This window comes from Lytechinus variegatus, chromosome 7, assembly GCF_018143015.1.
Source record: "Lytechinus variegatus isolate NC3 chromosome 7, Lvar_3.0, whole genome shotgun sequence".
Taxonomy (NCBI): Eukaryota; Metazoa; Echinodermata; class Echinoidea; order Temnopleuroida; family Toxopneustidae; genus Lytechinus; species Lytechinus variegatus.
Window position 1 is genome coordinate 4090302 of NC_054746.1, and position 19066 is coordinate 4109367.

At 37.1% G+C, this 19066-nt stretch overlaps 1 protein-coding gene across 1 annotated transcript in view; it reads left to right on the forward strand.

Moving 5' to 3' along the window:
- The window catches only part of LOC121418243 (spectrin beta chain, non-erythrocytic 5-like), a 110146-nt gene that overhangs the window by 38615 nt on the left and 52465 nt on the right, over positions 1-19066 (forward strand). Inside the window, exons 19-34 of the mRNA XM_041611997.1 lie at positions 276-457; positions 1749-2005; positions 3180-3371; positions 4252-4411; positions 4845-4972; positions 6086-6245; positions 8974-9051; positions 9729-9868; positions 10326-10449; positions 11874-12020; positions 13633-13896; positions 14657-14787; positions 16639-16825; positions 17433-17633; positions 18121-18237; positions 18633-18746. Coding sequence (XP_041467931.1) covers positions 276-457; positions 1749-2005; positions 3180-3371; positions 4252-4411; positions 4845-4972; positions 6086-6245; positions 8974-9051; positions 9729-9868; positions 10326-10449; positions 11874-12020; positions 13633-13896; positions 14657-14787; positions 16639-16825; positions 17433-17633; positions 18121-18237; positions 18633-18746 — 2582 coding nt within the window. The remainder of the gene's footprint in view (positions 1-275; positions 458-1748; positions 2006-3179; positions 3372-4251; positions 4412-4844; positions 4973-6085; positions 6246-8973; positions 9052-9728; positions 9869-10325; positions 10450-11873; positions 12021-13632; positions 13897-14656; positions 14788-16638; positions 16826-17432; positions 17634-18120; positions 18238-18632; positions 18747-19066) is intronic.

Genomic DNA, 19066 nt, shown 5'->3' on the forward strand with positions numbered 1-19066 from the left:
ACCCCGGCTTTAGCTGGGCTGCCTAGGCGCTCAAAGCATTCCAGGAATTTCTTCCTACCGGGTACCCATTCACCTCACCTGGGTTGAGTGCAGCACAGTGTCGATAAATTTCTTGCTGAAGGAAATTATGCCATGGCTGGGACTTTAAAATTCTCATTGGTGTTCAAATATTTGATAAAAGTTAACTTGGCTATTCAGTTTGAGAGCGTATTTTGTTGAAGAATTAATGGATAGGATCCCTCTAAAGCTAATCCATTACATTTATTTTCATGTAGTCCGGAGACAGAGCCACCATTTTGATGAAGACAACATTGAGTTAAGACTAGCCTCCATCAACGGCACATATAAGAGACTACGCAAACTGAGTGAGGCTAGGTCTCGATACTTGGAGGATGCCATCAAGCTATTCACATTCTACCATGATTGCGATGAATTCCAAGATTGGATGAAGGAGAAGGTTAGTGGTGTTTCAAGATTCCAAGTATTGATTTAAAATAATGCTACAAGCTGACTTGTTTTAATTTTGTAAGTTAAAGGGATGGTCCAGGCTAGAGATATTCATATCTCAATAAATTGAGTAAAATCCACAAAGCAAAATGCTGAAAATTTGATCAAAATCGGATAACAAATAACAAAGTTATTGAATTTTAAAGATTTGCATTATTCTGGTGAAACAGTTCTAGGTATGTCTTTATGAATATTAATTAGGTGGGCTGATGATGTCATATCCCCACTTGTTCTTTTGTATTTTCTTATATTGAAATTAGGTTTATTCAAAATTTTCTACCAAGAACTAAAACAGTTTTATTGACAACTGATTAAGTGCATTATTTATTTATTGACGCATTTTATTTCATCGGTATTGAGACACATCATTTGCAGATGGATGGAAAAATGAAACATGTATGATTTCATGTAATATAAGAAAAAGGAAAGAGGGGATGTGACATCATCAGCTTACCCAATGAATATTCATGACGATGTGCATATAACTGTTTTCACAAGATATTGGTAAACTTTAAAATTCAATAACTTCGTTATTTGTTATCAGATTTTGATTACATTTTCAGCATTTTTCTCTGTAAATTTTACTCAATTCATTTAGACATAAATATTTTCAGCCTGGACCATCCCTTTAAAGATAAATGAATGTAATTGCAGTGAACATTATCTCCTTGAGAAAGTGTGTAAAACCAATGTTACATTGTCACCATATCAATGTAGATCTAGGTCTGATGCAGATACATTACTGAACTGTATGAAATTCTTGAATCTATGCTGAAAAAAAAATCATGCTGAATGATCACTTACACAGATTTGCACATGTGGGACAGTGTATTAATATTGCATGAATAAAGACCACTTTGCTGGCATCTCATCCTTACTTTGCCAATTTCTTCCTAAATCCTATGGCACATATTTCTATTTATACAGGCAGGCACTTTCATGGTCATTTGATTTGTTACCACAAATGGCATTTATCTTTATACCAAAGATTCATAAGCATTCCACTTGTGATGTAATGACAAGAACCAAATTAATTAATTTTTCAGTAAGCCATGAATATTGATTGCAAAGTCTGTGTTAATGTCACACAAAGAATACCCTTGTCCACTCATTCATTCTGTATGTGATGCTGTAAAAAAAATGAAGAAAGAGAAGCTGATGATTATGATGTTCAAATTTATTTTAATTCACTCTTTCCAGTGACCATTATCATCAAAGTTTGTTTTCAAATTTTCCTGCAGGAAAAAGCCTTGAAGAAGAAGGAGAGCTTCTCGGAGCACGTCGAAGCGACAAAAAGAAAGTTTGAGAATCTGCTGACGGACCTGGTAGCGAACCAAGGCAGAGTCGAGAGAATAAATAAGATGGCTGACCGGTTCGTGGAGACGGGTCATAGCAAACAAGGTGACGTCAGGAGCAGACAGAAGGAAGTCAATCAACAGTGGCAGAGAGTTCTACAACTAAAAGCCGATAAGGAAAAGATGCTTGAAGGAGCCTCTAGGTACGAATGAGTCCAGGGGGCCCCGTCATACAAAGAGTTGCAATTGATCTGATCAACCACAACTATGGAAAACCAGCGATGCCATCATCTCAAAGGCATATTTGCTCAAAATGTTTTCTAAATATGATGTATACTCTTACATTCATCATTGTCTTGACAATTCAGTATAATAATAATAATAATAATAGCCAATTTTTATATAGCGCTTTTCCCAGAATGGCTCAAAGCGCGTTACAGCTTATTATTCCCCCGTCATTGGATTCATTTCGATCCCCGCACAAAAAGTGCACAATTTCCCCTCCCTGGAGAGCATTCCTTGCATTCATCGCAGCCTCATTATGGCGCTGGCACATTCAAACATACAATATCTTTCGCATCCTACCGGGTACCCATTTAGCACCTGGGTCGAGAGTGGCAAGGTGTGGGTTAACGCCTTGCCAAAGGACGCTAGACCGCGGTGGGATTCGAACACACGACCCTCTGTTTACAAGGCGAGAGTCAGAACCACTACACCACGGCTTTTCTAAATAGTATGCTCCTCTTTGTTTACAAAATGACATAGTGCAAATTTCTTGTAGCAAAATTACGACATTGATGGATTTCCATGTAGTTGAGATTGATCGGATCGGTTGCAAATCTTTGTAAGATGGGATCCAGGGGCTCATTTCATAAAGACTTCCAACTGTTATGTCACCATGGTGGTGGTTTCCACAGTGGCAAAAATTACCATAATTGTCAGCTCTTGAAGAAACGTGCCTAAATGATTTTAAAGAGTAATATTCAGCTTATTCAAAGCATCATGCTCCATTCAGTGATCATCGATATGTAGATTTCTGTTTTTTATGTTTATGTTTTTGTAGTTGTACTTTGTAATTCATGATTTCTTTGAATACGGTACCTCATCACATATTGTGTAATTGATTATACTTTATACCCTCAAGTAACTGCTTTTTATTAAAGTCATTAATTTTTCAATGCATGATATTGGAATGCAAGTATATTAAATGATCATAGAACTAATGTAAAGTTGTTTATATTATATATGGTTATATATTGAGAAAAGTTCATCACACATCAGTATTCCACATTCATTTAGATGTTCTTCATGAAAGCAGATTTCTTATTAAAAAATGATCTCGTCATTTTAAACTGTTAATTGATTATTTCATTTCAGTATTGAGCTTTACAATCATTCATGGGGTGAGACCAAGGAATGGATTATGGATAAATTCAAAGCTTTGACCTCCGACGACCCTGGAAACCAAACCCTACCAGCCGAGGCTTTACAAAGAAAGTATGAAAACCTACAGAGAGAACTGACACCTGTCATGGATAAACTACGCAAACTGGGCCTCCTTGCCAAAGCGTAAGTCTATCTTAAATCCTAGGAGTGTTTCATAAAACAAATAATGATTTTTTACTGGAAAATCCCTGAAAACTCTTGTAAGCTACTGAAATGATGTTAACCATGTGTCCATTCAGTAACAAATAAGTAAATGTAACATGTCTATAATTTCTGCGTTTGCCTTTCTCCTACACTTAATTATTCTCACTAATTTCACCTTTCATTTTTTTTTGTGACCCTCCACACATACTCGTCCCTTTCTTTTAATCATTCTTCCAGAAAGGCAAACACTTGAATAACACTTAAATGATTTTCCCCCTTGCATGGTTGTGTCCTTGTGTGTTCTATTTTGCATTCTTTCCTTGTTCTTTCTATACTTGGCTTGAACTACTAAGAACTATGGGATCTCTAATGCCAGTCCACACTTGAAAACTTTTGTGTACATTATTTTACTGTATTGTAATTTTCTCTACCTTGTATTGTTGTTCTTTCTTACCATTATGTTAAATTTCTCAGTTACTTGTATACATCATGTTATTTTCATCAAGTGAAAATAAATGAATTGAATTGAATTACAATGTATTATTATTACATACATGATTAAATTGCGATACTTGTGTATATTTTGTGGTTTACAGTGTAAAAACTATTTTTTGTATATTTTGTGGTTTACAGTGTAAAAACTATTTTGTGTATATTTTTGTGGTTTACAGTGTAAAAACTATTTTGTGTATATTTTTGTGGTTTACAGTGTAAAAACTATTTTGTGTATATTTTGTGGTTTACAGTGTAAAAACTATTTTGTGTATATTTTGTGGTTTACAGTGTAAAAACTATTTTGTGTATATTTTTGTGGTTTACAGTGTAAAAACTATTCTGTGTATATTTTTGTGGTTTACAGTGTAAAAACTTCCTATCCGGATGAGGGTGATCATATCAGCAATCGTCAGGATGAGATTAGTAAGCTTTGGGATAATCTAGAAGATAAAGCTACTGAGAGGAAGACACAGCTGGCTCAGTCTAGGGATATCACTACATTTCACAATGAGTCAAAAGAATTGGTGAGTGATGATGACACAGCCAAGTTACTGATTTGTTTATAAAACATTGTGCAAGCACAATTACTTTATGAGGTATATCTTAGAAAAAAAATCTTAAAATCCATATTTTATTGTTCAAAATAGACACCAGAAATGAAATACTCAGAAAATTTGTTTTGCCCATTTGATGGTCAGCCCGGCAGCCGCTGTGCAGCGCCAGATCGACGAGGCTCTATCCCTTTAATTGTTGAACGCCAAATAGGGTAGCAGCAACTCCCATCCTTTAACATCTTTTTTCTTTGCAAAAAACTATTTTTTGAAATATCGTAAGTGTGGCGCGAAAGTGACAACACTGGCTGTGAGAATGACTGCATGCTTTGTGGCGTCATTGTGTTGTGCCCACAATTCTTACAATCCTATACAGTGTGTACTTACTTCATTTCCCTATGTATAGATTACTTGGTGTAATGAGATGAATGGTAAACTCTTGGACACTGAGCTAGCTAAAGATGTAGTCGGCTCAGAAGACTTGCTGAAGAGACATGGTGATCTTCTACAGGACATTCAAGCTCATGGAGATAAGTGAGTCTTAGCAGCCGGTCTTTCATTGGAATTCAGGGCCCAATCTTACAAAGAATTACAATTCATCAAATCAGTTGTAACTCTATGGAAATTCATTAATGTCATAATTTTTTCGATGAAACATTTGCACAATGTCCTTTGTATGCAAAGAGAAGTAAAGTAAATTTTCCAGAAAACAATGAATGCATGAATATACATTAAAGCTAGAAAATATTTTGAACAAACATGCATAATAGATCTTGACGTTGCTGGCCGTCCTTAGTTGCGATCGATCAGATCAATCGTAATCTTTGTAAGACAGGGCCCTGATGATCTTTTTGTTTGTTGACAAGTAAATTTATTTTCATCATCATTCAAAAAAATGATGCATATTCTAAATATTTGTCCATACCTCAGTTGTCATTCCTATTTTATACTTGAAAAAAAGTGGTAAATTCCCACTTGGTCAACACCTACTACTCTGTCTATTTTTTGTTTGTTCTGTTCCCTCATGGTCTAATTCTAGTCTGTGTGTAACCAGGGGGGTGTTTCACAAAGATTTAAGTATGACTTAGAGTCGCACTCAAGTACCGAGTTGCGTACAGTATGAAAGGCTTGACCGCATTAGTCAGATCGTGTCATGAGGACGCGCACTACTGCATGTCTGTCAATAAGATCGCGTGTTGCATATCATGAACACGTCTGCATTTAAGTGCGACCTAAGTCATACTTAAATCTTTGTGAAACACCCCCTGTTCATCTAATATCACCATGGTTCAACATCACTAGATGAACTGTACTTTATGAATCAGTTTTTTATTCAAAAATGTGGAAGTCAAACCTCTTGGCACTAGACAAAATGACATGGAGACCAAGTCATTATTGGACTCTGTGGTGGTTAGCCCAAATTCTTGGGTATGAGAAGATTTGAATTCATGTATTATTTCTATTGTTACCCAAACAGTTTTAATTCAAATATTGAAAAAAAATATTCTTTTATATTATATTCTAAATTGATAAATGAAGTTGGACTTTTTTTCTTCTTCAGTTTCTCTTTCATAACTTGCATTTTTTCAGCATTTTCAATGGTAATTCTAGCCATTTATAATAACCTGTTTTCCCTTTTTTCACTAGATTCACCAAACTAAGTAAGCTAGGACAGCAGCTCCTGAAGACTTTACCTGATTCAGTGACGATTGCACACAAAGTGGAGAAGCTTTCCACAATGAAAGAGAGTTTGGCAACACGTTGGGAAAAGAGGAATAAACAGCTTCAGGATGCTCTGGATTTAGCTGTGAGTTTTTAAAGGAAAAGTTCACTCCAACAAAAACTTGATTTTAATAAAAAGAGAAAAATCCAACAAGCATAACACTGAAAATTTCATCAGAATCTGTTGAAAAATAAGAAAGTTATGTCATTTCATACTTTCGCTTAATTTCACAAAACGTTTATATGTACATCCTGGTCAGTGTGCAAATGAGGACACTGATGACGTCATCCACTATCTATTTCTTTTGTATTTTATTATATAAAATATGAAATATTCTCATTTCTTCCTCATTGTGAAGTGAAACAACAATTAATTTCTCCCTTAACATGTGGAATTACCGTTGTTTAATTCGCCCAAATAAAGAAAAAACAAAAGATGAACCACCCCTAGAGGGAGAGGGTAAAACAATGAATAATTGTCATTAATGATGACTATCTGACCAAATCAGTGGATGCTTCCCCCCCCCCAAAAAAAAAGGAAACAAAATTAATTCAACTTAGCTAACACTTAAAAAAACAAAAAACAAAACATAATTATGGAGTTGGGCAGGAGAATGTATGAAATTACTATATTCAGGTTTTATGTCATTCAAAATATGCAAGATGATCTTTATTTCACAAAGAAATGTCACCGCTTTGTTCTCATACGTTTATAGGCATTTGTCAATAACTGAGTGATTATTTGCTATTTCTGGTCTCTTCAAATGTGTCAAGTTGATAAGAATGTGGAATCTATTCTTTATTTTTTGTGGACTTACTGCACCTCAATGTGTTGAGCGTTAATATGATGAAGAAAAAAAAGGTTGATGATTCTTGAATTTGTTTTTGGATTCTACATCTATCAATTATAAGCAAAACCACACCTGGAACTGGGAGCGCATGATCTGCTTGTATTTTCTGACCACGGTGGCGTCCAGGGTTTGCATTTCGTCTGTGCAGGTAGGAGGGACATAGACACACAGACCACCAGCGTCAGTGATAGCTTGGCGCACTTCAGCAGTATGATGAGCAGCATACATATCGAAAAATCAACTATGGGCGGGCAGTGGTGTTCAAACGCTCTAGGGTACTGCGACGTAGGGTACGATGTACGGCACCATGGCGTCACTTGTACTCCCATGACCGGGGCTGTGCCAGATGTCCCAGTCCCTGAGGAAAGTTGGCATGATGAGGATGGCATCTCTCAGTAGACCCTTGATAGATAATCTTGGGCGGCGAAAGGTCACCACTCATGGAACATGCGAGGAGAGCAGTGTATTTTCTCTTGTCATCAACTCCCTTGATCTCGACTTGCTTGTCTCCACGATGATTCATTGTCCAGTTCCCACAGGGGATGGCTTCAACAGCGGTCTGGTCCCGGTTGATGATAAGTTCGTCGGGATGTTGTATTTCCTCACTCGCCTTCCTATTCTTTGCTGGAATTTTCCCCCGAAGCGCCTCAAGATCATGAGGAACTTTGCGAGCTGCTTTTGTGCCCTTCCTCTTTGTGAAGTTCATCCTCTTCAGCAAAGGCTGTGCCCATGTCTTTTCTATCGTGATCGATCCACCAAAGTCGGACAGAATAGGAGGGTTCTTGTTCTTAAGGAACCCCTTTTTAGCTGCCATCACAAGCGGTGTAGAAACTGGCCCTCCACTCTCTCGCAAAGCCAGAATGAAATGTTGGACCTTGGAATCTATGTTCTTCCCAAGCAAGAATGGTCTACCACGGCTCTCGCATTCCAGCACTTCAACAGGTTCTGGATGGGAAACAGTCTCCAATCTTCCCGAGATATGCTTTCCTCATACCCCTGACGGTGCTCTCGTTGATTGGTTTGCCGCTGCAACAACTCCACTCTCAGCAGCATACCGTCCTATCTTGGCGCAAAGCTGGCTGGAGTAACCTCATATGGACCACGCTTGGCTCTCACCTTGCCTCTGCTATTTTTAGCTGCAGAAGAGGTAGATTCACAGCTTTGAATTTGATCCACTGGGTCCTTTCGTACTTGCTTCAGAATCTCTTCATCCGCCGATCTTATCATTAAACCCGCCACAATTTTTTGTTTTACACACAGCCTAACTGCGAACATACAATACACAACAGTTCACATCCATCCAACGAATCAACTGTTTCACACACATACACACAAATTTATGCATATCTAGGCCCATATTTACCTACTTCCATTGGCAATCACAGCCATCTTCAATCGTTTTCACCATCCGATGGTCAACAGCAGATAAAATACTGCTGCAGTAAATGTTTCGCGCTTCTACACACACTCGATGCGCTCTATTTATTGTTCGATACACACGCACAGCAAGACACAATAACACACTCTGTTTATACACTCCCTATTGCATTGCGTATTGACAAAAACTCGTGCTGGATATACAAAATTGATCCCCAGTTGAAAACATGCATTGAAATAGATGCTGATAAATTTCGCGCTTGCCAATCTTGCCACGAATCCTGCGAAAATTAATGTACTGCACATATTACTGAATTTACCATAATGCATGACTTTAAGTATTGATTTCATTCTTGTTTAGAGAGTCAAAAGGGGCCTAAGCTTTCGATCCTAGCAGAATCTTCGTCGGAGGCAAAATGACCATTTTGGTCATTGGTCAAAATGGTCATTTTGCCTCCGACGAAGATTCTGCTAGGATCGAAATCTTAGGCCCCTTTTGACTCTCTAATATACTCCATTGGCTCTTTTTTTAGATAAGCAGTTTTCAGCAGCTTCTTTTTAACTTCATTCTTGTTTGTGTGATAGATTTTAAATCGAGAGGCAGATCAGATTGACGTTACTACAAGTGGCCATGAAGACTTCCTAGACTTCAATGATTTAGGGGTAAGTTATACTACTCAATTAGAATTTATTTTTGGTATGATGTTATTTTTTGGTTTTCATTTATTATTTGGTTTTCATTCAATTCTTAAGTTTGAGATGAATCAGATGAAAAAGAGTTAGAAAAATGATTGCAGTTTGATATGATATTGAGACAAAGTGATGTAATTGAGAGTTATTCTTCTTTCCTATTGTCTTTAGATTTTCATGGGTTATGATTAACATTCAACTATATTCAAAAGATTATTAAATACTTCAAAATTTTGTTTATGCGTTGCAGTCATATTTCATCAGTGGATTGTTAAACCTTGTATCTCGAAATTCAAATATTTATGGACAGCTTGGGAAAAGCTGTTAGAATTTCGATTATGGTAATTTCAATCATGGTGTCTAAAAACAGTCTCCTATCTTTGAGGAGATCTTGTCTAGCAAAAGGATGTTGCTTGTATCTGACATTTTAATGAGCTGTTTGAGATACGTTTTAACAGTGACCGGTATACATATGTATATAAAGTGCATATGAAATCAACCTACATGAAGTTCTTACCCGCTTAGGTTTGGGACGTAAATGTTCTTTCTGCCTTATTTACTCGTTAAGATGTATCTATGTCAGTTTCTTTTAATAATGATATGCATCTTCTAAAATGTTCAAATATTTCTATGTACATATACTTCCATAGAGCACAGTGGAGAGTGTCATTTCGTTACTCAAAAGACATGAAGACTTCATGAAGAAATTTGACCTACAAGAGGAGAAGGTCAAAGGTCTGAAAGACATGGCTCAATCTCTCATTGACAGAAAACACTATGCAAAGAATTAGTGAGTATGCACATTGAATAGAAGAGGGTAATTATTTTTACTTTGTAAAAGCAGGTGGATGTTTCATAAAGTTGTTCATAAAGTTACACATGACTTTATGCACAACTGGAACATGTTCTTAGGTCATAACTCAGTTACATAGGGACATCACATAGCACATGAAAGGATCACCAGTCGTGCGTAAAATCATTCGTATCTTACGAGCAGCTTTATGAAACACCCCTAGAAAACATCTCTAGATGAGTCATGATATTTTGATATTTTTGCATATATCTGTAGTTATTAAGAAAGTCATTTGAGAATAGAATAGCAATATTATTATTCTTTTTTTAGCCTCCTTACCTATTATAATTCAGCTTCAAACTGTAGTTGTTCAGCTATTGTAAAAATTGCAAATTACATTGAAACTTAAATGTGATATGTTTTAATCATTTGAAATGTCTCTGCCTCTGTGCAGCGTTGTTTCTCGGAGAGATGAAGTGATAGAACGGAGGATTGCGGTTAAAGAGAGAAGTGAGCAAAGATACCAAGCCCTCAAGGAATCTAAAGAACATCTAGAGTTTGTCAGAGATGCTGATGAGGTAATCCTATATCATTACGGAATTCAAAACATGCCCTTCAATCCAGTAATAACCTTAGAAACAAAAATTATTCTGTACATGATTTATTATCCAATTTAAACTCCCATTCCACAGAGAACAAGACCGCTGAAAGACCTTTGAAAGACCACAAATTCTGGTTGATATTTCAGAGGTCTCTCAATGAACCTACAATGGTCTGGGAGGTCTTACACAAGTCCTGACCAATCTTTTAGTGGTCTTCGTGGTCTTCATGGGCTCCAAAACTTTTTGAAATGGTTCAAAAGTCTTACAATTACAGGAAAATGGTCTTTCAGTGGTCTTTCAGCAGTCTTTCGATAAACTCTCAAAGGTCTTAATAGTCTTTCAATTATCTTCCGGCAGTCTCTCAAGATTCTTGCGGAGATCACTGTAAGACTCATGAGAGATCATTCAAAGACCAGGCAAAGTCCATGGAAAGAATTCTGAAAGATCACTTGTTGCATAAAAGATCTCTGAAAGACCATTGAAAGACCTCTATAGGACTACTCTAAGACCAGTAAGATAAGAAATATGCATCAGTCTTTCAGAGTTCTTTGAGGGGTCTTTCTGAGCCATTCCACCGAGATGACAAATTTCAGTGATCTTGAAGACCGCTGTAAGACCTCAACAATTTTAAGTCTTTCAGTGGTCTGTCAATGGTCTCCGTTCTGTGGAATGGGGGCCTTTTAATAGCAAGGAGGGAAAAAATCCAAGATATCATATGTTTTGCCGTCTTGTTGAGATATTGTAAATGAAGAAAAATATAAAATACAGATACAAGTACAGTCTTCCAGAATATTGGAATCTGTTATATAGCTTATTATAATGTAGTAGGTTCTTATGGATTATTATAATTCTCATTTCTGACACTCTTACCGCTCACTATTATTACCCTGGCTTCAGCTGACAGTAGCTGCCAAGTAAAGACACTTGAGCATTTCAAGGAATAATTTCCTACTTAGTACTCGTGTACCTCACCTGGGTCATGTGTGGCAAATGTAGATTAATTACCTTGTTTAACTTCTACAGAGGTATATTAATTCAGTGTAAATTGTAGTTATGTTGAAATAGCAGTTGAAATGTCTGTATGCGTGGAGCGTTGTGGCCCAGTGGATAAGTCTCCGGACTTTGAAACAGAGGCTCTTGGGTTCGCATCTCAGCCATGGCGTAATTTCCTTCAGCAAGAAATTTATCCACATTGTGCTGCACTCGACCCAGGTGAGGTGAATGGGTACACGGTAGGATTTTTTCTTGAACGCTTTAGTGCCTATTAATATGGCAGCTCAGCTACAGCCGGGGTAATAATATGATATCAAAGTGCAGTTGAGTATATGCACATAGTAACTGCGCTATATAAATGGACATATTATTATTATTATATGCATTGCATATATCTCTTCTTACAGATATCTTCCTGGCTTGCTGAAAAGTTTGAAATAGCCGATGATGAATCATACAGAGAACTAACCAATCTACCTGGGAAGGTTAAGAAACATCAAGCTTTTCAAGCTGAGATAATAGCAAACAAGGAAAGACTAGATAAACTAAACGAGGTAGGCTTGATTGTACTATTTAAGCAAAGAAATATCAGTTCACTTTATCAAATTACAATTTATATCATAAACATAAAAAAACAAAAATTGGTCATATATTCTTAAAGAGAATATAAAGATATACCACTTTTTCTGAAATAGGTAAATAGAAGTAAGTAATGTCTCAAGGTAATGCATTATTATGATGAAGTTAAGTGCTGGAAAGGAGATGAGAGTTCATCAAGTGATTTTACCCTAATTTAAGTAAGGGGGTGTTTCACAGAGATATGAGTATGACTTAAGTCGCACTTAAATGCTGACGCGTAAATGAAATGCAACGTGCCATCTTATTGATCAATACACAGTAGGGCGCATCCTTTTTGGCATGATCTGATCAATGCGGTAATGCATTTTTCTACTGCACACAGCTAGGCATGTAAGTGTGACTCTAAGTCATAAGTATATCTTTGTGAAACATCCCCCCCCCCCCCCCGGATATACTGAGGAGGGGGGGTGATAAAAAATGGAAAAGTAAAATTTTCAAATGATTGTGTTTTTGATCTAATTTATTAATTATGCAAATAAGCATATGAAATTTGCCTGAAATATGTTTTTTGTGCATGTTTTTGTCTTTAACTACTCCATAGCTAGAAGCTAATTTTTGGTGAAAATATCAGTTATTATTTATAACATATATCTACAAAAAAATTGCTGAAACATAATAAATTTCCTTTTTTTTAAATTGTATTTTAAATTCTTATGTATTTTTTTGTTTTTTCGAACCTTTGTTTTCAGTTGTGATTTTGATGATCTTTGTCGGGGACCCTTTTGCAATCATAAATAGCATAAAATAAATCCATTCAAACCAACAAAATTCACCTTACATTTATGATATTTTGTTGAAAACACAATTTGCATTGACTTTGTACATGGACTATCATTTTTGAGCAATTTTGGCTCTGACATGCACTTACAATTTGTTGTGTATTTTGGAAATCGCGTTGCTGAGAGCCGCAAATTTGGTATCAAAAGATGCGCAAGAGTTTAAAGTTAAAAAATTCACAGAGCGGCACAGTAAAAAAAATTTGCACGGCAGTGTAGTGATGAAATTCCTCGAGGGGGGTCAAGTGCCCCCCCTCCAGTTAAGTAAGGGTCAAAATTACACCTTATATCCACCCCCATTTATACTACTATCAGACTTGTATATCATGTCCATTCAAAACAAAGAATAGTGGTCGTTATATTTTAAGTAGGTAGTCTTTTGGGACAAAGGCCCGTATTCTGAAGTCAGGTTTAACTTAGACCACATTCTAACTCTGTGCTAAAATTACTACAATTATGGAGAGCCAAAATTTCAAAAATTTCATAATGAAGAAAAATACTTATCATTCCCAGAAAATTATGAACAATTTGAGTGTCCAGTCAGTCAATAAATTGAATGTGTACTGTTAATGATTTGTGCCCCATTTGGCTCTCCATACTTAAAACACAACTTAAAACCAGGGTTTAATTTAAACCGGAGTTCAGAATACGGGCCAAAGTGTCAAACTAAAAAAATATGAAGGGAAACAAAACTAGTCCTATACAGCTGGTGGCTATTGTAGGTTTGACTTGTATGTTTTCTTTACATTAGACTGGGACTGCCCTTATTGACTCTGACAATGCCAACTCGGAGGAGATCCAGGTCTTACTGCAGGCCATCAACTCCCGCTGGATGGACCTGAGTACCAGGGCTGATGAGAGAGGGAAGAAGCTCCAGCAAGCCATGGAGGAGCAGGAACTGATACGGGCGATGGAAGATGCAGCTGCCAACATCCAGGCGATAGAGATTGCTATGGCATCGCAGGACGTGGGACACGATCTTAGGAGTGTCAAGAGTCTTCTTAAGAGACAACAGGTGGGTGTTTCGTGAAAGTTGTCAGCACTGGCTTAATTGTCAGTGCTGACTATTATAGTGAAATCCTTGCTTTTGATTGGCTGAGAAGCTCTGGCCTCTGACTGTTACTATGGTATCTGTCGGAGAAAGACATTTTGTCAGTGCTGACAACTTTCATGAAACGGTCCCCAGATCAAGTATTGCTTTGAATATGCAATGTGTCTTACTTTCTTTCGCTGGGAGGGTTAGAGGCCTCACAATCATGTCACAGCCTCGTCCTCGTCTACGTGTTGGAGGGACCAGCTATCACCTTGGTGATACTGAGAAACCTGCTCGATGTTCCGTAGCTGGGCTGTCCGGATGATGCTTTATTTTAAGTTGGAAGGGAGTTATCATCAGTGCCAAATATCTTGCATCCTCTGGTAAATTCACAATTTTATGAACGAAATCAAATATCCAAATGAAATGCGTACGTAAATGTACGTGCATGCATGTGCAGGAGTTGATCTGTTTGAAGTCAACAACCTTTGTGCTTTTAATCTTCAATCTTACCCCGAAGACGAAATAAGATTTGTTTATTTGCATATTGGATTTAATATGTCATCTCTTTGATGGCTATGTTAGTATGATGTGATCAATGCTATGATGTTACGTGCCACATCCAGCTGGCAATTTAAGTGCAACTTCAGATCGCTCTTAAGTCTATGTGAAACAACCCCTTTATTTGTATATTAATGAGTGTGGAAATACCATCATTGTTCTCACTGGCATGTGCATGTAGGTATTGGACACAGAGATGTCTCTCCAGGCTGAGAGGATGAAGAAGCTATCCCAGAATTCCAAGAAACTGGCTGATCAAGGTCACTTTGACAAAGACAAGATCAAATCTGAGACAGCTTGTATTACACAGAGGTGAGTGTTATTTCATCATTGCGCTATCTCTATGATACAGTGTAACATGTAACCACCCAAAGGAGACAAGAAAAATAGTCTTTATGACCCGAATTCACAAAGGTGGTTTTGAAAACCCACAGATGAGTCCATGGTTTATGCAGATTGCTTGTATAAATTATGCTTATTTACTGCGTATATTTAAAACAAATGTCCAATGCTGAAGTAGGGACAGTGATTTTCTGCGATCGCGGAAAAAGGATGGAATTCACGGAATCGGCTGTTTGAAACGGAAAGTGGCTTTTCAAACGGAAAATTACGGAAAACATTTTTTTTCTCAAAATGCACAAAAAAGCAACAGAAATTAATCCCAAATCCTCAACAAAATACGAATATCAACTGAAAAAACACGATCCCGTTTTGAAACAACAGTCATGACAATCAACACATCGTAACTACACTCGAGCCTCTCCATCACTCGATCATATCCAAATTAGTTTACACTCACGTCGGCATATAAAGCAGAATCGGCCGTGTGTTGCTGCCCTGTGCGTTCGGTCATAATATAATGATCACAGTGATTCATCAAATTCAAAATGGCGGATATTCGGAAGTCGTCGACTGCTCAAAACGATGTCCGAAAAGTCCCCAAATCAGCGATAAAATCCCATTTAACAATAAAATAATGCTAATAATATGAAAGGTGAGAATGTATTCTGTTGATTATGTTTCTCTAAATAGTTTTTGAGCTCGAATCTCTTCAATTAAAATGGATTTTAAAGCGATGTTAGTACATTGGTAGATGCAAATTTTGAGCAGCGCTAGCATTTTGACATCGCTACTCGTTGCATATTGGTTTTCTATATAAACAGAATTGTCAATTTTTCTTGTACACAAAGTCTATGGGGAAACGGAATTTCCGTTTTATAGACATGCTGAAACGGAATTTGAGATTTTCTGAAACGGAAAAGGCAATTTTTAGAAACAGAAAATCACTTTCCCTACTGATGCGCACTTTTGTTACAGTGCGCCAAATCGACGCCTGTTGCCATGGTTATCCACGCTATTTTATTCATGGGTCCACTGTTTTGAATAATGAGTCCATTCTTCAAACATTGGACTCGTGAATAAAATGGCATATCTTATCATGTTAACAGGCGTCAATTTGGCGCACTGCGACCAAGGCGCGCATCAGCATTGGACATGTTTTATAAACGCGCCCGATACGCGTTGAATTAAGCGTTATTCATACAGGAAGTCCGCATAAACCATGGATTCAACTGTGAGTTTTCAAAACCACCTTTGTGAATTTGGGCCGATGAGCAGGTGGATCTTCTATACAGGTGATGGTTGATGCAGGTTTGCTGTCATTCGATATAGAACGTGGGATTATAATTCGATGTCGGTGTTCTATGCAATTGAAATTTTTGGAAGATAGGCTTTGTGAATGCTCAAGACATGTGCTCAAAATAAAGAGTTGTAATAATTGGCTGAATCAGTATGATGAAGCTGGCTATTGGATGATAATCTACCCTTTAATGGGATATTGGTTATTTGTATGCACATGTATACTAGTAAACAATTACTTTTGGTCATATCGATGGGGTATGTTTAAAAAAATGTTTTAAAAAAGATTTAGCTCACAGTTTTATTGAACAACTCCTCGGAACAAGATTAACCGTACAAAACTCAAGAACCTGATTTCCAATAGCCTTTGATTGTCCTGTTCGGGGGAGCAATCCATTAAAGAAATAATCTGTTCATTAAATTGTCTATTGTTATAAGCTACCAAAACCTTGCCTCTGATTGGCTTTAAGCAAATTTGTGAGTGAAAAATCACTGACTGTTGTGTTTTATGAATCACCCCCATAGGTTCAATGAGTTGGAAGGTCCAGCTGAGAAGAGGCGTAAGAAGCTGGAGGAATCCCTGAGGGTACAGCAGTTCTACCATGATGTAGATACGGAGCTTCAGTGGATCAAAGACCACTCTCCTGCTGCAAGCTCTACCAACTATGGAAGGGATTTTACTTCTACACAGAGCATGTTAAAGAAACATCAGGTATAAGAAGAGGAGTTATGAGACCAGGGGAGGGGGGTTATGAAGAGTCTTTGTCAGTAATTTCCGCTGAATACTGGTATTAAAATCCTTGTGTAAAATCCTTGAATCGTATCTACATGTACAGGTTCCTTTCATGTCTCCTACCTTTTTCTTACTTTATACTTTTTCCATACTGAAAGTGCTTAGGGACATGCAATTCGCTGTGTGATGCGTCTTAAAAGAACCAAGTATTATTATTATTATTATAATTATTGTCTCTTGTAAAAAAAATTGTTTTAGAACAAAAATGAATCCATTCTTTGAAACCTATGCATTCTGTATGTGTTTAATTTTATTTTTTCATATCCAAAACTTTTTTTCAAATCTTTGAAATTCAATAACTTTGTTATTTGTTATCCGATTTTGATGAAATTTTCAGCATTTTGCTTTGTGAATGTTACTTTATTTATTGAGATATAATTATTTCCAGCCTGGACCATCCCTTTAATCATTCCCTTGTGTGTTCTATTCTTAAGAAAAAACATTACCGTAGAAATCAATCTTTATGAAAATTCATTATTTTTTCGCATTTTCACTATTGTGATGATTTTGTGTGTGTAACACTCAGAAACTTGAAGCAGAGATAACTGGACACCAGCCTGTCATAGACAAGGTCCTTAGTACGGGTCAGCATCTTATAGACTGTGGTCACTTTGCCTTACATGAAGTCCAGGAACGGTGTCAGGATCTATCCCTGTCATGGGACCAGTTACTAGACCAGGCCTTGGCAAGAAAGAACCATCTAGATATGGCATTTGAAGCACAGAAAGTGAGCACAGCTATGATAACATGATATTGTTAGCAATCTGAATTTGCTGGGAAGGCAAACCGCAAAAAATATCAACCCCCTCCCTCCATTTGCAGAAAAATTTGGCAAAACTTGCATTGGATACATAACAAACAAGAAGTTCACTATACTTTCATGTGTTGCTTTGTGAACCCCCCCCCATGAAAAAATGAATTGATAACATAAATAAATAAATATATGAATTAATAAATAATAATTATGATAATGGGAATCAACCACAGATACATTCTAAAACAAATTTGCAAGTAAAAATTTTGATCAATGACATGGATCATAAACATCAAGCAAACTGTATGGAATTCGAAGAAAACAACATTAATCATATCCTAGTATTTTAGATGATGTAGTATAGTCCTATCTTGCAGTTTATGTATTTAGCAGTTATGGAAGCATGATCTTGTTATCGCTGTGAAAGCCAACTTAGATTGGTGTCTTTGCTTGTTTCCAGTACTATTCTGAAGCAGTTGAAGCAGAATCTTGGATGACTGAGAAACTCTCCTTGGCTATGATCACCGACTATGGCAAAGATGAAGGTGCAACTGAAAAGATGCTTGCAAAGAATAAGGTGAACTACTCTCCTACTTCCCTTTTTCCCCTTAAAGTTAAAAGCAGTGTTGGGTCCAAGACTAGAGGGTCCAAGAGCAAGACCAAGTCCAGCAACTTTGAGATTAAGAACAGGAATGAGTTCAAGATCACTCTCGAGATTTCCAACAATAGTTAAAAGGTACATCCCCTGAAATTTTCAATTGTCGTCAGGTTTGTAAGACATTGACAAATTATTTTTGTGTAAGTTCCGATGAGAATGCAAGACTTGTAAGTGCAGTGTAGGAATGTTGCCAGGTGTCTTATGTTGAGTATTGGCCGCATGTATAATTTTCAAGATATTTTCCCGTAAAAGACAAGGGAGAATGTGATTATTAGCTGCAAGACTGACATGAATGTTTGTATATTCCCCCACAGGCTCTTGAACTGAACATAGAACACTATGAGAGTGTGATCAGGTCACTAGGAGACCGGAAGAATCAGATGGTATCCTCAAGGAACCCAGAGGCTGAAGGCATCACTGAAAAACAGGTACGTCTAGTCATCGGTTAATGGCTTTTCAGTTGCCCCTTGGGATGTTCCACTAAGAGTTATGTGTGATTTAAAATTTTGCTTAGTGCCGTTGCTCATATGATATTAAACACCTGGCCCGAATTCACAAAGGTGGTTTTGAAAACCCACGGTTGAGTCCATGGTTTATGCAGATTTCCTGTATACATAACGCTTAATTTAGCGCGTATCTGGCACGTGTATAAAAAATGTCCAATGCTGATGCGCGCTTTTGTCACAGTGCGCCAAATTGACGCCTGTTACCATAGTTAAATATGCTATTTTATTCATGAGTCCACTGT